This window comes from Paralichthys olivaceus, chromosome 11 (genome assembly GCF_024713975.1).
Source record: "Paralichthys olivaceus isolate ysfri-2021 chromosome 11, ASM2471397v2, whole genome shotgun sequence".
Classification (NCBI taxonomy): domain Eukaryota; kingdom Metazoa; phylum Chordata; class Actinopteri; order Pleuronectiformes; family Paralichthyidae; genus Paralichthys; species Paralichthys olivaceus.
In genome coordinates, this window is record NC_091103.1 from 25,532,071 (window position 1) to 25,553,931 (window position 21,861).

Here is a 21,861-nt window from a genome sequence, read left to right on the forward strand (position 1 = left end):
GGAAATTTGCCAGAAGTAAGCTCGGTAGAGGAGGCCGGTTTTTGCGTTTCCTCAGTCTGACTAGGACCCCGGCCAGGGATCCTCGCCGTCTTTGTCTCCTGCGCCCCCCAGGTAAAGCGCCAACAGGTAACCACGGATACTCGCCATTGTTGTTGTCTGCTGGTCGTGGTGGTTTTTTGCTGTTTGCCAGCGACCTGATGAGTAAAAGTTGTTGCATGTTAACAAAAAAATTTAAAATAAACAGAAAAAGTACTACAGAACGACACTAGAAATGAGAAGTTGGTGAAGAGCTCGAGACACGGCAGCCATCCTCGGCGCCATTCATGCTTTACATTTACGTATACGCTATTGCTACTTAGGGCTGCAGCTATCGATTATTTTGCTAATCGAGTATTCTATTGATTATTCCATTGATTAATCGAGTAAGCGACATTTATTTATTATACATATTATGCAAAGTAGTAAACCGTTTCATTCAAATTTTCCAATGAAAATAAATACAATTACTTCAAACTTAACATTTCCTGGGACACAAAATTAAATAAAAATAAATAAAATTGTTTCCCACTTATTTTTTCTAACTATCAAAAATAAAAATAAAAAATACAGATTCTTAAACACTGCCTTAAAATTGTGTTAAATTGTGCAACTTCACATTCAGAATCAGAACCATTACGTTTCAACAGAACTGCTTGGCTGTGGACCGGGACTTGGAACAAGAGTCTTACACCCCCTTTACAGTCTCTCTTGACTTGTGTTTGCAAGCCATTAGGAGCATGTGGTTGCAGTAAAGGACGGTGAGCATATCTACATGCTCAGGGCTGAGGCTTGCCCTCTTCTTTGAAGCAATGTTACCTGCTGCTGAAAACAAACGCTCTGATGGTGTGGATGTGGCCGGAATACACAGCAGGGACTTTGCCAGCTTCGCCAGTGTTGGATAGCGTGGTGCATTTGCTTTCCACCATGTCAGCGGATTATTCTTCTTGGTCAGGGGCTGTTCTCCAAAATACATCAAGAAAAACAAAATAAAACATTATTTGTACTTATCTCCTTCTGTAGAGCTTCATTTGACAGCTGCTCCTCATCTTGTTCTTCATCACTGGTGGTGGAGTCCGAGTCAAGGAACGACGTGGTCATCTTGCCACCGTGTGCTGCTAGTGGGGAGTCCTCTGCTGTGCTGGATGCTCCATTTCCACTTGCAGCAAGTCCCGCCATGGTATGTACTATGCTTTTGACCCTGAATGATTGGTCAGCAGGCCAGAACTTCAGTTTTCGAAACCTGGGATCTAGAGCAGCAGCAAGCAAGGTGATGTTTGGAGATTCAGGTTTGAACTCCGTTAAGTCTTTCCATCTTTCTGTGACCAGTTCTGTCGCATGAGCCTGGAATGACTTCACAGGTAGCGACTCAAGATCTGAATTCTGGAGTTATTTCTTAATTTTGTGCACAATATGTGGAAGTGCAGGCAGTGTGACATATTGTTGTCCACTCATAAACACTGTGGCTGAGTTAAAGGGCTCAAGGACCTGGTTCAGCTCCTCAATCAGGCTCCACTGGTCAGTGTTGAGATCCAGGTAGTGTTTCCCTCTCTGGGTCACTGCTGGGTCAGACAGTGTAGCAGTCACTGGCCATATCTGTTCTTGCAGCCTGGAAAACATGGCATAGGTGCTGTTCCAGCGTGTGCAGACATCTTGCACCAGCATGTTCTCCTTGGTACCCATTTGCTTCTGTTTGACCCTCAACTTTGTGCATGCCAGTTCACTCTTCTTAAAGTGTTCAACAAGGCTCCTTGCAGCAGCCACACACTTGGAGATAGCCTGTTGACTTTTCAGAGAGTTTTGCACAACCAAGTTGAGGGTGTGTCCTGCACATTTCACCGATGCCTATCCATGCTTTTCATGCAAAATCTTTGCTGCTGCTACGACATTAGCACCATTGTCATGGACGACAGTCTTGATTTTCTCTGGTGCAATGTTGAATTTGGCAATTACATCCTCAATCCATTCTGCAATATTTACAGCTGTGTGTCTCTCTTCCAGGGGCATTGTTATCAGGCAGTGGGACACCATTTTCCAATTCTTCAGATAGTGGCACGTCAACCCCATATAAGCCTCTGTTGCAACGCTCTTCCAGATATCAGTTGTGAGTGCCATGCTGTCAGTCTCTTGCAGGGCTTTCTTCATCTCCTCTTTGATGTCGTCATACTTTTCTTGCAACTGTTTTGTGAAGAAGGTTCTTGATGGAAGTTCATAATTGGGATGAAAAGTGGAAATCATCGCCTTAAATCCGCCATCGTCCACCATGCTCAGTGGGCGCATGTCTGTGACCAGCATATTTAAAATGCTGTCTGTCAGTACAGCTGTTTTTGCAGGGGTGCAGGCTCTTGCTTTTTGCAGAAACTTGTCCATAAGAGGCTGTGATGGTTTACTGAAAAAGAGGTGAAAATAATAATTACTTAAAATATATTTTAAAGGCTAAATGTCTTAATCCTACAATAAGTTACTTAGTTACATTCCACCACTGCTTAATGTTAGTGATAATTAATAACAACAATGTTCCTTGGACTAATGCAACGTTAGTAACGTTAAGGTTTATCACATCATGGATTTAATGTTGAATTTACCTTGTCTCAGGTCATCCGCTCATGTTGTTAAATGGGTGTTATCTTTTGAGGTGCTGCAGCATTGAAGTCGTGCTGCTATGGTACGCCAGCTCCATCTTGCAATGTACACACACCACAGTGTTGTCCTTAACTTCTAATTTAAAATGATCCCACACCTTCGACATCTTCTGTCTCCCCTCCTATTACTTTCACTTTGCTGCGTTTGCTCATCTTCGCTATTTTTGGTCCCGGCGTCTGCCATTCTGTACTGTACATCAACACTGTCCACACACATTACCAAAAGCCCACTTCCTTCTTCTTCCGCTTTTCAGGGAACGCATAGCCTGTAACGTAAGCATGTTGTGTCACACTAAAAAGAATCCGTGCGCCTGGCCGCCTGCAGATTCTCATGCCCTCTTTATGCAGACATGTTTTCCATATACTTTGAACAATTTCCTGACCTTTCAGGCTACAATTTCAATCTTCAGTGTGAATTATTAAGGATTAATGTTTTTAATTTTCCTCTCTTCCATTCAAGGAAACACAAGTTGTTCTACCTCTGTGTTTGTATGACAGATTCATATTCTAAGCTTTTCTCAGCCAATTTTCTCCCTCTTACAGATACAGACTAGACTCCATTCTCTCCTCCTTCACCTGGAACAATAATACTTCTTCAATAGTTGAAAAAGTTCTTGGAGCAAGCTCTCTAAGAAGGGTGTAATCTCAATATTGTACAGCAGGTTCACACAGGTACCTTGCTCACTTCTCCTTAGTATTAAGACAGACTGGAGACAGGATCTAGGGGAAGATATTACAGATGAATTATGTTTTTCTTAAAAAATTCACATCTCCTCAATATGGCGCCATACAATGCGTCGTACCCATTGGACCAAACAAAACATTTCTAAATGCTTCCCAGCATCAGTCCCTTATGTATCCGTTGCAACTCATTGTCCACTACTCATGCCCATATGTTCTGGTCCTGTGTTAAAGTACATGAATTCTCGTCACTCATCTTTAAAGAGAGAATATCTAAATATATCTGTTGACCCATAGCCATTTAGTGTGATCTTTGGCACTTCCTGGGACTCTAACATACTGTTTAAATTGCATGCCGACTGCATCGCCTTTACTATACTACTAGCCCAGTGCCTGATACTATTGAGATGGAAAGTTGCATCCATCCACATTTACTCATTGGATCAAAGGCCTAGAATTGGCCATACACAATTACAACAGATTTCAAATACAGCTGATAAAAATATACATGTCCATCCCATTCTCATTAATGCAATATCTCCAGAATGCTATGAGTTTCTGAAAATTTTGTACGAATATTCACTAGGACTCAAGGATGAACTGATTAGAAGTTAAAGTTTGGCAGTTCGATTTATCAATTTATTGAATTGTTTTTTTGTATGCAACATTTTTTCCCAAAATATTGTCATCCGAATTTTCATTTATTGTGGTTATATTTCTTGGCCTTTACAATGTTGCTGAAGGTATCATACAATTCAGCATGCTATTGTAACATGTTCTTTGTTGGAAAAGGACCTGATTAGAATTTGGAGGTCAACGTTTACACTGACCTCACAGATAAAGTGATTCAATTTTGGTGGTCAAAAGTAAAGTTCATGGTGACCTCAAATGAGTCTGGAAAAAATTTATAAAGAATAAAAGTGCAGTGGTTGATAGGTAAACAACTATAGGACAATAATGCTAGTTTGCTTCTATTTAAAGTAGGGATGTCACAATACCAACAATTTATTTGTCGATACCTTGAAATTTCCCCGTCAATACCCGTTTCCATGCCACGACAAAAGACAAAACAATAAATTCCATTTACTTCAACAGACACAGTGGCTAGGTAGCCATCTAGTATTAAATAACAACAAAAGACTAGTAACATTAAAAAACAGAACAGTGGCAGAAAGGTTTCAGTTATTTCAGTTTCAGTTATTTTAAGTGCCCTTTTAAGTGCCCTTGTCCTATTCTGTGTTTTTATTTTTTCTACCTACAGTATCTTATTCTATTGTATTTTTATTGTATCCAAATACCGAACTGCTATGATGACCTAATTTCCTTTTGGGGATGACTTAAGCAATCTATCTATCTATCTATCTATAACTTATCAGGTATAGCTCAATGACTGTAAGAAACTAGCAGAGGCTACACACACTGTATACTAACACACATACACATACTCAATTGCAAGGCTGCACCCCCCACACAAAGCAAATCCCAAGCAGGGGTCCCAAGAACCACTGATCTGTGACGGTGTCCACCGTCAACGTGCAAAGTGAGTGCGGACATGCGGCAGGGGATGGACAACCGACATGCAATGTGCAATGTACACCACCATGATGTTTTTGGGCATAGACTTGATACCAAGGTATCAGTTCCTGTGACATCCCTAATTTCAAGTTATTAAGCTAAGTAGCTGGCCTTGGTTGCCCTGAAGAAGTTATTGTGTCCCGAGTATTATACTGTCACTTTTGTCCTGTAAATGCAATGATTGCTGAAGCTCTTGACAAGCGACCAACACTACCATCCCCTCCTGGCAAGAAACCACATTCAGTGGCAAAGAAAAGTTTTTAGGACTTCAATTTAATAAAGTAGATTAAATATTTTTACTACCTGAAAGTTCAACTTTATGTATGAGGTACTTTTTATGATTTATGTGCATTGGTCCTGTTCCAGATCCTGTGGTTCCTACCTAAATTTAAGGAAAATGTCTCATAATATGTGACTGACGTCACCAGAATTAACTCTAATGTAGCTTCAAGCAGTTCACAACAATTTCATATTTCTATACAGAGATGTAAAAGGCTCTGTTCAAAGTGGAAAATCCTGTCTCATGGCTAGCTGCAGTAAAGACTGAGACAGCTAGGTGACAGTGGACAAGGCCTTTTTCCTGACTGGCCTCCTCCCTCAACTCTTTTCTCTTTCCCTTCAGCAATCTAAGGACTCTTTGCGTCTGGATGAGACCATGCTGGTCAAACAGCTTCTTCCAGAGATCTGCCATTTCATCTATACATACCGTGACGGCCACCAGCATGCTGCTGAGCTCCGTGCCTCAGCCTCAGCTGTCCTTTTCTCTCTGAGCTGCAACAACTTCAATGCTGTCTTCAGCCGTATCTCCACCAGGTACCTGCCCTAGTATAACCCAGTCTTTCAGAACAGCTCACTGTCCTGTCGTTGAGAACTGCAAAGATTCTTTCTCAGATCCTCGACATCCAATTAACGTTATATCGACATAATACTTATTTTCATTTCACATTTATCAGATAAATGCTGAATTCTTGTTCACATTTTTCAAGACCCTACATTCAAGTTAGGGTAAACATAAATGAAAGATGAGATGTCTGCACACGAAGCACTAAAATATTAATCCACTGTGGGAGAAGACATAATCATAATTAATTTCTACACATATCGGGAGAGATTTACAACAAATGAATATTGGCGTTGTGTCAGTCATACTGTTCACATGTAGATGTTTTCGGTTCTTCGTGAGACCCCCCCATCCATTTCAGTAGAGCTGTCAATCAACAGTAGCACAATTTACTAGAGTATTGTCCTGAAAGTTGAAATTATCATTTATTTCATAAGCTGATAATAATAGACTGTAATTAAATGCTAAAAAATACATTGGATCCAGATTTTCAAACTCAACCATTCATTTTGAAGTTGGGACCCATCAGATTGAACAGAATGAACTTTGCAACATCCACCATACAGAAATGAAAATGCAACCTGCATTTTTTCCACTGGGATTGTCTTATGAATACCTAATAACGTTCACTTCCAAATGAAGGCTAAAAAACATTTGAGTTAATTTCTTGTTTTGGTTGACTACATCCAGTGAAGCAGAATTAATTTGTACTTGTGTGTTTTGTTAGGCTCCAGGAGCTGACAGTGTGCTCTGAGGACAATGTGGATGTTCATGATATAGAGCTGATGCAGTACATCAATGTTGACTGCTCCAAGCTGAAGAGGCTGCTACAAGGTTTGCTTCTGAAGTTCTTACAGGTTTAGGTTAACAAGCTAAAACTGAAAGTCTTATTTTCTAAGAGCTGATCTTGGGGGTTCACCACTGAGAATTATCCTAGATTGTAACAATGCTGGGTGAACATACCCGTCCATTGAATCCTGACCTGTTATATTTGAAAGAAATTAAAACGACACTAAGATTGATGTTTGTGATGCATGTGTGTATTTTGTGTTTGTTCTAACTTTTATTTTCTTTCAGAAACTGTACTGAAGTTTAGAGCTCTCAAGAAGCCTGCCCAGCTAGCAGTCATCAACAGTTTAGAGAAGGTAATTGTTCTACCATCTTGTAATAATTTTGAATCCAGAGAAGATTTTATATATACCCACTTGCATCTGGAGCCCTGGGTCAAACTACCCTTGTAATTGGACATTGCGTGAGAAGTTCAGAACACTATCTTGACTTGTCTATGACCCGCTAGTCTGCTGTAAGTGAGGGTCCTCTGCACCCATTGCAATTTGGTTTACGAAAGCATCTTTCAACAGAAAGAGCAGTCTACAATTTGTTAAGCAAATGAAAGCAGAATTGGTGTTGTTGGTGCCTTGTTTTTAGATTTGAAGAAGGCAATTGACACAGTCAACCAAAATGTTCTACTTTCAAAGCTGTCTAACTTTAACGTATCTGCCAAAGCCTTGACCTGTATGGAATTCTACTTAAACCACAGAAAAGAACATACAAGTATGGGTGATAAGTGTTCTGATTTGCAAGCTGTATAATAGTGGCCCAGCAAGGGTAAATCTTAAGACCAATTTTATTTAGCATGGATATTAATGTCCTTCCTCAGGTCTGCCCAAATGTAAACATGTGTTTGAGGTTACATGTGTATATTTAGTTTGGGGGAGATGTGTGTGAAGTGCTACTGCCAGGTTATAGAGAGTGTAGCATGCAGGGTTTATCCTGCATCGAGAATTGTGTTGAGGGCACCTCCAAAATTTTGCGCCGCTAGGCACAGCTCTAGTGACCAAATATACGACGGTGCTCTTTTCAATCTGAAGCTGGTTGCAATATGAGCCACATCCATCATTCGTCTGGCTCCTCGCCTACAGCTCACTTGGCTATGTTTTACTAGTAATAGTAAATATGTTCATTTTCTATGAATGTCTTAATTTTGTCAAACCTCTTATTCTCATTCTTTCTTTCCCCAAACTTATGTCAGACACACATTTCTTCAGGCCTGGTTTTACTCACCCTAAAAAATGGTGAGATGCATAAAGAGAAAAAAAAAAGGTGCTCAGAAACCTAAAACTAATGAGCGAAAAAACTTCAATATAATTAAATGCAATTAGAGCAATATTTTATTGCATAAAAATTAGTTGTGTGCCCTATGAGCTTTGCAAAAATAGCGCTTCTCTTGTTATTTAGTTGCTTTTATTCTCAAGGATCAAGCCAGTGTAAAAGTAGGCAGCTAAGGTCCTAGCCAGCCTTTCTAGTGGCCCTGTGCTTTCGTTCACACTGTTAATTGTTGCACACCTTAATGAGTGTTACCTAATTATTAAAATGTAGCAAATTATTAAAAGGGAAAAATAGGAATTAGGAAATTAAGAATTCACAATAACATTCACTTTGTTACATATAAAGCAAGAGAAACTTGAGTTACTGTGGAAAAATCCATTACATCATACTTTATGAAACATGATTTGTACAGTCTGACATGAGAATTGTCAAACGTTTCTAGATAGGTGACATGAGTTAGGATCAGTCCTTCCTCCTGTCCTCTGTTCTCCTGTGTCTCCTTTGTCCTTCTGTCTGTTCTCCGTTCTCTGCTCCTGCTGTGATTTACTGTGGTACTGCTAGTAGAGTACAACAATTGGTTTGATAAGGAAAGTTCCTTATCAATTGGCATACATTTTTACTAGACTTAAACTAACATAAGTTGCTGTCAACTTGAGTTGACGTCACCTCAACTAGCTCACTGTGTCCACTGAGCGTGTATGTACCCATATGATGATTCCAAAAAGGTTTCGTAATAAAGGTCTAGTGTGTAAGATTTAGGTGAAAGGGGTCCACTGGCAGAAATTGAATATAAATAATCCTTGTGATGTTTTCACTAGTGTTTTTCATCTAAATCATCTAAATAATTATTGTTTTCTTTACCCTAGAATGGGCACTTTATTTTTAAATATTTTACATTTACATCAGGTCCTTTCTACAGAGGCCGCCATTTTTCTTACAGTAGTCCAAACTGGGCAAACTAAAGACTTTTTGAGTTTTTAAAACAACTGAAGCCTACTGCAGGTTTAGAAAGGGAGGGTGAGGGGTATTCAGCTGCAACCTCACCACTAGATGCCACTTAATTCTACATACTAAGCCTTTAAAATATGACCAATTGTACAAATCAAACAGGGAATTACGATTAAAGGCCTCAACAGCCTTAATAAAGTAACCAGATAGACATAAATAAATAGCTTGTCACTGGCTTTCACCAGTTATTTTTAATTTTGTTATTAATAAAAGCATTTTTTGGCCTGGTGAGGACTCATACTGTTACACGTTTATATTGGTATGTGCTTTGTTCTACTACTGCTTTTCTTTCTCTGCAGGCGTTTTGGAACTGGGTGGAAAATTACCCCGATGAGTTTACCATGCTCTATCAGCGACCACAGGCCGATATGGCAGGTATGAACCAAGAAAAAACATTCACTAACACTTTTGATTTGTTTTGTTTCTTTTAATGAAGATCCACTCAGATCAAATCCCATATTTGCTCGCACAAATGTATTTTTATGTTTTACATTATCTAGTAGTTTTACCTCACACAGACTGCATATATTTGGACAGTTCTGTATTTTTATTTTCAGGCTCTCAGCTTCAGCACATTCAGTTTGAAATAAAGTAATTTGGTGAGTTTTCAAGCATGCCAGGCCCTTCAAAAAACTGTTTCCTATTTTATGGTGAATTGCATCGTCATGGTAACAAAGTTTCTTGAAAAATAAAAAAGGATCATCAAGCTATTCTGACTAGATTTGGGGCACACATGTTAAAGCTGTTAAATGAAAAAGCCTAAGTAATAAACTCATGCTGTGACCAAGATTTAAATTTGGCCTGTAGATAGCCTTATGCCTAAAAAATTTGTATAGTATACATCTTCTAAATGGTAAATTCAGGGTTCTGTATATTGCCAATGGACATTTGAACTGAGATTGGACCTTCTTGTTGGATAATGACCACTCCACCCCCTCAGCCACAGCTCTTGTAACTCCCTTTTGCTAGTATGGCCATGACTCAATATCCGCTTTTACATTTTAAAAATGTCATTGTAGTTTGAAAGCCACATATGTAGCTCCGAAATAGGCCATTTATTTTTAGATGCTAAATATTTAAAAACAACAGACTGACCAATGTGCTGTACAACCAAAATAGCAGAGATGCATAAAAAGATAAAACAAGCAGCCAAGAAGATAACAATAAGCCATTGAATGACCTGAATTAAAAGGAAATTAAAAACAAAACACAGTAAAATAAGATAAAATTACATGAATAAAGGTCTTCACCAGTTTAAAAGCCAGGGAGTAAAACATTTTTTTTAAGTGAGATTTAAAAGTGTCCAGAGTCTTGATGTGGACAGGCAGACTGTTCCAAAGATGAGGGGCAACTACTGCAAAAGCCCGATCTCCTTCATGCTGCACTCCAGACCCTGCATCTGATTGGCAGACCTCAGTGGTCGTGTGGGTGAGTGTAAAGTTAAAAGATCATAAAGAAACGTGGTTTCTCTTGCATGTGCCTGTTAAAAACAGTTGCAGTACTTTGTACTAGGTGCTAGGGATGGGCATGATTAATCGAACAATTGATAATTGATCGTTAAGATTTTCGTCGATCGCGTTTTTTTTTATCGATAAAATGCTCGAATAATGCACGGAGGTACCTATGTATCCCGGCAACGTCAGTCCCCTCAGAGCGGGTGTTTTCGGCGGCTGGACTGACGATCACCAGGCTGCGGTCGCGTCTGAGGTTGTGTGAGTTTATTAACAGCTTCCTGAGAGCTCGCTCTATGAATGGAGGTGACTCGACCAGAAAACGTCCCCTTTAATAACTGGTGCTCCCTCAGTGATGTTTAACCAAGAACAAGCCTTTTTGTCACACAGTGCCTGGAAGTCATGAGGATTCTTAAGGTGTGTATGTTACATGTTTTTTCTTTAATTGAGTATTTTTTAAACCACAGTATCAAATCAGACAGTAAATATAAATGATGTGGACTCCGGTTCAGGAAAGTGACGCCAGTACTGAAGCTCCGGAAAAGTTATTTCCTCCTCCTGACTTCTTAGACTTCTCCATCTACAGGATTCACTCTGTGTCAATAAACTATTGAATAATGCGCAGAGGTACCTATGCATCCCGGCAACATCAGTCCCCTCAGAGCGGGTGTTTTCGGCTGCTAGACTGACGGTCACCATGCTGCGGTCGCGTCTGACCCCAGAGCATGTTAACATGCTTATCTTTATCAACAAAAATCAGTAGACTGGTGCTGAAGTTGTATGCGAGTTAGGCCTACTAGTTATTTTTATGAGGCTTTGTTAAGTAGCCTTATTAATTGTTAGGTAGGCTATCTCTCTCTCACCCTCTTTTTAGACTCAGTGCCTTTTGGATAGTTTTTGAGTTACAGTATTATTATGTTTTGGTTAAGTTATTGTTTAAGATTATTTTTTTAATTATTATTATTTTGGAAAAAACAAAGGTCAATTGTGTTTAAGAGCGCCGGCTCGCAGCTGCAGGCTCCTCTGCTTTAGAGCACCGCAGCGCACATCTTCAAGTTTAACCATTGAATGTCAGTTTATCTGCCACAAGAGTTGTTCTTCTCGTAATAAAGATCTCATCGAGGAAAAACACTCTGTATTTTGTATTTTCCTTGCATTTTTAATATATGAAAAGTTAAATAATGTATTTCAATTAATACAAATGTTTTAATGATTAATCGAAAATTGATCGTTAAGTCTCCCAACGATCGATTAAGAAAGTTTAATTGAATGCCCACCCCTACTAGGTGCAGATGAGACAATGAGAAAGCAAAGGGCTAGTGGTCCAAACAACACAACCTCTAATTTTGTTAATATAGATTATTGGCAGTCCATTAGGGCCTTAACTGGGGTCACAGCTTTATAACTAATTGACAGATATACTGTATATTTATATTGTCTGCATAGCAAAGGACCATGATGCAATATATTTTAAAGTAGATATTAAAATAGGAAAAAAGGGCCAATAATGGACTCCTGGGAAACCCCACGTGTGAGGGGGTTGAGGAAGTTGATGACTTTAAAAGATGAAAATGCCATGATCCACAGTATCAAATGTAGCACCGATGTCGAAAAGAATTGTAGAATCACCAGAATCAGTAACTAATAAATGATCATTAACAACTAACAAAAGAAGACTGAAATACTACAGTGATACCATTTTCATCTTAAAAGGGCTGGAGCTGATAGAGGTACCCTTTAAAAGAAAGGGTTTTTTTGGGCCTGGAGTTAGATAGGTCTGTGGGATCGAGATTACTTTTTTTTAAGAAGAGGCTGCCCCATGGTGTATTTAAAATCAGCAGGAACACACCCAGTCAAAAGATAGCTGTTGATTATAAATATATTATAGATAAAGTCAAAAACATTTCAAATAAGACAACAGGGACAATGTGGTGAGAGCCTGTTGTGGACTTCAACTGTTCAACCACTTGGCCAGAGAAGAAAGAGAAATTGAAAGTGGTCAAATTCAGCTGAGGATATAGGGGGTTCAGATGGGTCATGGGGAGTGGATGTAATGCACGATCTGATATCAGCAATCTTTATTGAAAAAAATCTTTGGAAGTTTTTACATAATGCCAGGGACTCTGCAGGACTGGAGTTGGGTGTCTGTTGAAACAATATCTGACAGATATCTTTTTTTTTGTAGCTCTCACAACCTTCTGGTAGTGGAGAAAGAGGTCCTAAATATACTGTATAACAATATACCTGTAGTTTTTTTTTTTCTATTGTTAGACTTGTCTCAGGGCACATAGGGCATCATTTTTCCCCAGCTCAGTTTTAGATGTGGGGTGCTTGGTTTTAAGAGGAGCTACATAGTCAAGAATACTTGCACTTACTAGCAAGTTGAGTTGAAAAGTAAGTCTGTGGTGAGTGGACAGGTGAGGGGAGGTATAAACAGAGGTAGAGCTGTATATGGGTCTTAAAAGGCGACAGAGAAATGACCAGCAGTAGCAGAGGTAATACTGTGAGAGCAGGTGCAGGTATGTGCAATTTAAGAGAGAGACAGAAGAAGAGAGGCAAAATGGACAGATACTTTCCAAAATTCATCATTATGATCAGTCAATTGTATAAAAGAATTGTTAAGCTTATTTATGATCCTAGATCCAGAGGGAAGTAACAGCGCGCACACACACACACACACACACACACACACACACACCCACACACTGCACTCGTTGCACTCTATGTTTGTGTGTGTTTGTGTGCGTGCGTATCTCTCTCTCTCAGCCGACGACTCTGACTCGCTACAGTTTAAAAGCTGATTTGTTTGTCGCCACAATATCAACACTGATCATCACATAATGATACTTTTATTGAGGAGTTAAATCTTTCTCCAGAGCAGTGCATTCATCAACCACTCGCTCACTCTTTTCCCCTCTCTCTCTCTCTCTCTCTCTCTCTCCTACACACACAAACACAGTGCGATCGGTCACGTGTAAAAACTCAGTCTGAGTAAAAACAACAGCCTTTGTAAACTTAAATGTAAATGTATGGAGCTGGAGGAGATGGCAACGTGCTCTGTTTGGTTTGATGCAGTTGGCAAAGCGCAAATGACAGACACGAGAGAGGATCTAAATTACTGATTTAGCCACTGAAAACTGTAAAAAATAATAAAATAAAATAAAAAAAGTACTTTTCACGCTCCAAACATATAGGAAAAGACCCTGAATTAACACTGTAAGTGGACTTAGTGGAGCTGGGTATCCGAACACGACTTGGAGGGGCTGTGGCTGGGCCCTCTCCTGGCTTTGGAGGTGTCCGTGGTCTCTGCGTCAGTAGCCAGGGACTGTTTATTTATCACAAGTCATATCGCCATCACGATATCAAACAACGTTATCGCATATCGCATGTTTTCCTAATATTGTGCAGCCCTAGTTAACATGATTGTAGTAATGATGTTTTGGAATCCCTGCAGGAAATCTGTGATGTTGCTTGTATTAACTGTGTCTGTTTGTATATATTCATGTTGGTGTGTGCTCAGAAGCTGCAGAGAAGTTGTTTGATCTGGTGGACAGCTTTGCAGAAAGTGCCAAGAGGAAGGCAGCTGTGTGGCCACTGCAGATCATCCTCCTCATCCTTTGTCCAGAGATCACTCACACCATCTCCAAAGACACTGTTGAAGACAGCAAAGCCAACAAGGTTGGAGGAAAGAGCACACACACACACACAGAGAGCACAGACTGACTCCAGAACTTAAATACACCTTTCTGTCCTGTTTTGTGTGCAGAAGCTATTTTTGGACAGTTTGCGGAAAGCTTTAGCAGGCCAGGGTGGTAGCAAGCAGCTGATGGAGAGTGCTGCCATCGCCTGTGTCAAGCTGTGCAAAGCCTCCACCTACATCAACTGGGAGGATCACTCCACCATTTTCCTCTTGGTCCAATCTATTGTCATAGATCTCAAGGTCTGAAATTTTCTCTCCTTGTGTTGTGTTTTTTTTGTTAGTGTACCCTCTCTATATCCAATGCATTCACAGTAGTTGAAAAATGGCTATGTTGAAAAATGGCTATGCATGTGTGCAGGAGAATGAGAACATCAAAGTGTAAGAATATTCAAATATCACATTCAATCGTTTATCTTTTGAATTGCATTACCCCACACAATTTGTATTTCGTTTAACACAGTTAAAGTCTACTAGCTTCAAAGCACATCATCAATGTATTGCAGTGGTATTTTGCTTGCATCTGACCATGTTCTGATTACTAACTGCTGTTCATGACAAATTAGTGATTTGATGCCGATTCAGTTAAGTGATAAATCCTAACAACTTAAAATCCGAGACAAAACTTTTTGGAGGTCTTTATGACATTATGCGAAAATGAAAAAAAATAATTGAATCTATTCCAAATTATAGTTTTATTTTGTAATTCAACATCAACTAATGATCACTTATATGTTGTTATTTTTATATTGCAGATAGCATTCTATTTGGATAAATATGGAGCTGAAATAATAGCTTTAAAACAAACCATTTGTTTGGCTGTGTTTGGCTTTATTTGAGGTGCAACCCAACTTTCAGCTACTTAATGCCCTACATTTACTGCACTTTTCCTTGTTGTTGCTTTCTCAGTCTGAAAGTTCTGACCGTTTGCTGTGTTTCAGCTTTTACAGAGTGGCTTGGGCGTTAATGCTAAGCGCAAGCTCAAATCAAGAAGTAGGTGCTGTTGATTCCAGACGTAGACAGACAGGTGCTGGCAGATCAATCGAAACCTCCTGGCAGATATCCACCTCCTTGCAGATACATGTAGCCTTTATACTGTTAACAGGTCAATCTATTGCTTATTCAATTACTTTTTGGAATAAAAGGACAGGGGAATTCAATCTAGTAAAGCTGTGGAGGGCGGGAGTGGATGAACCTGGTTAAAGAGTAACTGCCCACACGGGACGCTCTGAAGTAAAGCCAACGCCCCGCAACGAGGCAGGGCTCATTTTATTGGTTGACCAGTGGTCAACAATACCCCTGGCATTCTATTGGTTGGGGAATTTTGCGAGGCTTGTAGCACAAAAAAATCTAAGAGCACAGGAGGAATCTGAAAGCAGACGATTCTCAAGCTCACAGAAAGCAGACCGGCGGTGAAGGGCTGAAGCTGGGAGCGCACGAAATCCATGCAAGCAACAATAAATCTGAGTGCAATCACAGAGTTTGAGCAGAAGCATAGCAAATTTAAGTTCAAACAAGGGCTATTTTAGTGCAAGGGCAGGGTTTTGATGAAACGTAATACACAATCTGAACATAAATTCAACAAGTCATGGGCTCAAACTGAAAGACCACGCTCTTGAATTAAGATAGGAAAAAATCTTAATAAAAGAACAGACTATAATCACACTGTAAAGTACTACGCATACTTGAAATGCTTGTTTTTACTTTTAATTTTACAGTTGTATAGTAAGATTTTAATTACCAAAAGATATTTGATCATGTTTATACTAATAAAAGACAGCCATGTTTCAGTCCACATTTAAAACAAATTTAAACACATGGAAATGTGTTAACTTGTTGGAAAGTGGAAAATATTTAGTCACAGAAATAGTCCATCTTTAGATTTTTCACTCTGGTTTTTACATGTTAAATGTGTCACATGTTCCATAATTTTACTGATTCAGCTTTTAGTTATATGTTCGATCCAGTGTAGCCTATTAATTCTGAAAATAGAATTTAATTCTGCTCCAAAACCTTAAGCGAACACTTAAATCACACACCAGACCTTGATGAACACATTTTTCAAGTTGAAAATCTTTACTGATGTACATTGTATGATTTGTTGAGAACAGCAAGACGTAACAACGGTCAATTGAAACCAAAATCATCAACCCGTTGAGTACTGGATTCAAAACCACACTGAAAATCAATCATTTTTTAAAATCACAGTCTGATCCAACTTGTAACTCATAATGTGAGTCTGTAGTATGTATGTTCCCTGCGTGCCTGTATGTACTCCCGACAACGTCTGGGCATGCTCCTGATGAGTCAGGGCATGATTTCCTGGGGGATCTCCTCCCAGACCTGGAACAGGGCATCACTGAGCTCCTGGACAGTCTGTGGCGGTACTTGGCGGCATCCGATACACGATACATAATGTCCTACAGGTGCTCAATTGCATTAAGTCAAGGGTCAACATGGGGGTCAGTCAATGGCATCAATGCTTTTGTCATCCAGAAACTTCCTGCACACTCTGGCCACATGAGGCCAGGCATTGACCTGTGCCAGGAGGAACCCAGGGCCCACTGCACCAGCGTAAGGTCTGAAAATAGCTCTGAGGATTTCATCCCGGCACCTAACAGCGGACAGGGTACCGTTGGCTATGACATGGACTTCTGTGAGCCTCTAAGGATATGCCTCCCAAAACCATCACTGACCCAATGCCATAACGTTCACCACAGAGTCTCCAGACTCTTACAAGCCTGTCACATGTGCTTAGTGTGAACTTCTGGTATTCTCTGTTGAATACCAATTGAGCTGCATGGTGCTGGGCTGTGAGCGCAGGTCGAAGAAGAGGATGTCGGGCTCTCATGCAACCTTCATGGAGTCTGTTACTGACAGTTTGATGAGAAACATACACACCAGTAGCCTTCTGGAAGCCATTTTGTAGGGCTCTGGCAGTGCTCCTCCTGTTCCTCTTTGCACAAAAGAGCAGATACCAGTCCTGCTGCTGAGCTGATGACCTACAGCCCTGTCCAGCTCTCCAGGAGATACCAGGAGACCAGTAAAAGCTCCTCCATGCTCTTGAGACTGTGCTGGGAGACACAGCAAATCTTCTTACTACACATGTATGGATATGCCATCCTGGAGTATCTGGACTACTTGTGCACCCTGATTGGCTGCAGGTACCACCTCATGCTACCACTAGTGAAAAAGACATTAGCAGAACACAAAACTAGAGAATAATCAGTGAGGAAAGAGAAGGCAAGAACAAATGTCTGTGGCCACCACATCTAAAACCATTCCCTTTTTGGGGGGTTGTCTTGATTTTCCCTCTCCATAGCACCTGCTCTCACATTAATTTGCACCAAATCAGGTGAAATTGGTTCACTTTCACTTGTGCTTCCTAAGTGGACGGATTGATACTGACTTGGTTTTCGACTGTGACGATTAAGTGTTCCCTTATCTTTTTTGAGCAGTGTATCAATGCCCCTTGACCAGGGGTAAAATTAGAGATCCAGATAGGGTTAGATTTCTTCAAGAAAAGGTCCAGAACATCATAATGCCCATTATTTCCAATAAAAATGCTCTTCTCTCATGTCAAGTAAATAAATAAAAACAGAAAAATAAAGCTTTTAAAATAATGTCCATCTTAAAATGAGTGTTTCAAAAGTGTAAATGAAATTTACTCTACTTTTAGTAGAGTCCAAAACCAAATTTCTGACAATTTCAACACATAAACACCTGCTTTTCTGTTCCTTTCTTTCCCTAATTTATTCTCCTTTTATTATTCAGAGCAGTGAGCTCTATCTTGTCTTGTCAGGATTTTAAACCTGGGCTGGATTTTGTATTGTTTCACATTGCTGCTTTTAACAATCTTAGAACATATGAGAAAGGGTGGTTTTGAACTGCCAATCAAAAGAATGAACATTTATTATTTTATTATTTATTTTAATTGTCCAGTCTTGATTTAAAAGTTGTTTTGTTTGGGGCATGCAATGTAAATTTACTTTCCATACTTTTCTCAGACCTTTTTACTATATTTTCCCTTCTCTTGTCTCTCCGTGACTCTGACTGAGTGAGACACAGACATGGTCAGAATCATCACTGTAATTAACAGATTTGATTGACGTCATGTGAGTTAATTTACAACAATTGGTGTGCGAGTTAACTGGGCCACCAAACCATTGCTGTAAAGGCTTGAAAAGCTGCACAGATGAAAATAGAAAGTCCCTGTCAAAATTGGAAAATTCTCAATACTTTATTGATTTTAAATCCAGATTTGATTAGCACAGAGTCTGGGTCCGGATCTGGACCATGGTTGTCCTTTTACTGACCCCTGCAATTGAAATGTGTTATTAAAAGTCCTAAAATGACCTTTAGTCCTCTCTGTCCGACTAGGCTCTGCTTTTCAACCCAGCCAAACCTTTCTGGAGGGGCACAGGCAGCCAGAATGCTGACGTGGAGCTCATGATGGACTGCTTTGTTTCCTGTTTCCGCATCAATCCTCACAACAACCAGCACTTTAAGGTGGACTGAAACGTTTTTTTGTAATGTTTCCTATAGTTAACAGCATGGAGCAGTCGCTTTGATTTGTGTTTCCTGTGTCTGTGTCCTTTAGGTCTGTTTGGCCTCCTCCTCCCCCTCCATCTTTCACTTTGTCCTGGTCAACTCCTTGCACAGAATAATCACCAATGTAAGTCTGCAGACCTTTTACACATCGTGATAATGGAATGATTTTATTTGTTTTTTACCTAATTTATGGTCCTGTGTTGTCTACTTTTAGTCACATCTTGACTGGTGGCCTAAGATTGATGCAGTGTACTGCTACTCTGGAGAGCTTCGCTTTATGTTCTCAGACACTCTCAATCGGGTGATTCAAGGCATGGGCACCCACGCTCCACTACGTATGACACCGGTGAGAAGACATAATGCTACATTAATACATTAAACATGTCAAATCTTTGTTGGATGAAAGTTTGTGATGGAGGGATAGTTGAATTCCTGAAAGGACAGATGATATTTAATTTCTATCTTTTTGAAAAAGGATGAGAAAAACAATGAGAGCTATGTCTTACATTTGTTGTTTGACGGTTGTCTTTCTGTCTCTCCCATTCTTGTGAGCGCAACATCTCAAGAACGCCTTAAGGGACTTTCATCAAATTTTAAACAAACATTCACTTGGACTCAAGGGTGAACTTTTTTAGATTTTGGTCAAAGTTCAAGTCATGGTGACCTCACTTTCCTGTGAATGTAATATATTAGGCCTGCCCACAGAGAATTTCATTACATCTGGTACAATTTACTCTGGTCTCATGGATGACCTTATCATAATTGAACACATGTTTTGCCTTGTGAATGTGATATCTCAGTGACACCTCAAGGGAATTATTTCAAATTTGGCACACATGTTTACCAAGACTCACAGATTAAATTACCAGACTTTGGTGGTCAAATGTCACACAAGGTCACAGTGGCCTCACAAAACATGTTTTTTGACTCTTGAATGTGATATATTATATCAGAGATTAAATGTTTAGATTTGTGGTCAAAGGTAAAGGTCAGAGTTACCTTTGAATTGAAAATAAAATGTTATGTAGACGTCGTGACTGTACACGAAAGTGACGGAAAAATCCGGAGTCAAGATCCGACACCATCGATTAATAACTATTTTATAATACAAGACGAGATGGTAAATATACAATGTGATTATCAGTTTGTGTTTGAAGAAGGACAGGGACAAGCGGACACGCACACGCACATACACACACACACACACACACACACACACACACACACAGACAGAAAAAAAAAGTGTGAGTGATTAGAAAACATCAGAGGAGATGAGTCACTTGTTGACTAGTAGAGTGGTGCTGATTTAAGATGAGATAAAACTCAATTGATCAACACTCCTTGGAAAATCAGTTGTTACAGCAGTAGGCACATCAGAAGGAGGTAGACAAGAGAAGAAAGAAATATAAAAGGCAATAGGATAAATAAAAATACAATAAAAAAAAATGCTGAGTATGTACATCATGTTTTAACGGTAGTGGTTTGTGTGAAATGTTATAAGTAAAGTGCAGTGGCACGGGATGATTGTATCAGCAAGTAAAATCAGTTTGGTGCTAAAAAAAAAAAATTTTGTAATTATGAAGAACATTGTACATACACACAAATGTTTTTGTCGCCCAGCCCTACCTCATAAAGTTCTAATTGACATAGGGCATAGCTGCTTGTACCTCCAGAAGTAGATGTTGAGGGGGCTTGCATTGTATAAAGACTGATCCGTAGTCCTCACATGTACTGTGAGGGTTGTGGTGTTTTCCTGCACCCAGTCTTAACCCAGTGTGCCGGTGCATCTGGAATATTGTTTGGAGCTGATCTGTAATGGGAGCCGTGTGGGGGGGCAAAACTCTGATTGGTTGCTGCCTGTGGTATCTACTGAGAGAGAGGGGAGAGCGAGCGGCAAAGCGCCCTGCACATAGTTCTATAAAGCAATAGCCCAAAACACTAAATTAGAGGGCTTTCATGTTGTGTAAACATTTTCGATCATTATGCTCTTCTTATCTATCGTAGTGACGTGGTAGTCAGTATGACTTAATGGATGTAACCGCTGTATTGCAATTACTATGCAATACACCATTCAACCATTCTCTGGATGCAAAACAATTAAACACGGCTCTTAATGTAGAAATAGTGAATATATTTCTGGATGCTCTTGACACACTGTGAACTTATTACCTCCTACAGAGTCTTACATTCAAAGGGAAGATGACCACCAGCCTTAAGTTCAAAGAGAAAGCCACAGACCTGGACACTCGAAGTTACAAGTGCCTACTTCTTGCTCTGGTCAAACTCATCCATGCTGACCCCAAACTCATGTTGCATGTGAGTATACACAATATTTATGCCACAAAAACACATTTTCCAGGACACAATGATAAATACTTTTCTTACTTGCAGGTTTGATTTCAGTGTTCATTGGTGTCTGGAATGACTAAAAGCTTGCTGAACTTGTCCTTTTGTGTATTGTTGTGAGTTAGAACCCAGTAAGGCAAGCTCCAGAGATGCAGAGCAGCACAGCAGAGCTCATCACCGGCCTGGTACAGCTAGTGCCTCTAACCAACACAACCCAACTATCACAAGAAGCTATGGAGGTCAGAGACCAAAGCCACCACTAACACATCTCATTCAATGCCACAAGACAAGGGTACCATGTGTCCAATTCCAACATGAATATTTTTTTTTTCTCAACAAAGTTAAACAGACTTTCAGTCAGTAATTGCAATCTTTAGACATCAAAGGGAACTATAGCATTGAAGTCCTTTAAATGACACAAATTTGTGCAGTTTTCTGAACTGATTTTTGGGATTAATAAAAGAATGGATTGAAAGTAAAAGTTGAAGCAGTACAGGCTGTGATATGCTGACTTTTTTCAACACTTCCTACCGATGTTTCATATGAAAAGCTGAAAAAACGTATCATATGAAACAGCTGCAGTGTTTCCCTTATTATATAATACAGGCCTAGTGGGCTGCCAGGCCAATAAGAACCCCTGCCAGGCTTAAGAAAAATATTTTTATTAACCAAACGAAAAATAACTAGTGCTTTCCACAAATGCTGGCTGTCTTTCACACAGCTTTGAAACCCAGGCAGTTACTTTATCAAGGCTCGTTGTGGCCTTTAATTCTTATTCCCTGTTTGTTTTATATAAGTGGCCATATTTAAATAAGAACCCCTGTTTTGATGTGCTCCTGTTTACACTTGATTTAATGTCATGGGCATACTCTCAAATACATACTGCGATCTGAGCAGTGACATTAGCTATTTTTAGGCATGACC

At 39.7% G+C, this 21,861-nt stretch overlaps 1 protein-coding gene across 16 annotated transcripts in view; it reads left to right on the forward strand.

Annotated features, from left to right (window-relative positions):
* The window catches only part of nf1a (neurofibromin 1a), a 186,462-nt gene that overhangs the window by 55,606 nt on the left and 108,995 nt on the right, over positions 1-21,861 (forward strand). For 15 of the 16 annotated variants that reach the window (XM_020088252.2, XM_020088255.2, XM_020088257.2 and 12 more), the window contains exons 4-14: positions 5,557-5,747; positions 6,503-6,609; positions 6,853-6,920; positions 9,192-9,267; positions 13,864-14,021; positions 14,110-14,283; positions 18,421-18,549; positions 18,641-18,715; positions 18,806-18,937; positions 20,770-20,907; positions 21,063-21,176. In XM_020088252.2, the coding sequence (XP_019943811.1) occupies positions 5,557-5,747; positions 6,503-6,609; positions 6,853-6,920; positions 9,192-9,267; positions 13,864-14,021; positions 14,110-14,283; positions 18,421-18,549; positions 18,641-18,715; positions 18,806-18,937; positions 20,770-20,907; positions 21,063-21,176 (1,362 nt within the window). Of the gene's footprint in view, positions 1-1,059; positions 1,217-5,556; positions 5,748-6,502; positions 6,610-6,852; positions 6,921-9,191; positions 9,268-13,863; positions 14,022-14,109; positions 14,284-18,420; positions 18,550-18,640; positions 18,716-18,805; positions 18,938-20,769; positions 20,908-21,062; positions 21,177-21,861 lie in introns of all 16 variants that reach the window. The other variant, XM_069534939.1, reaches the window with a different exon arrangement.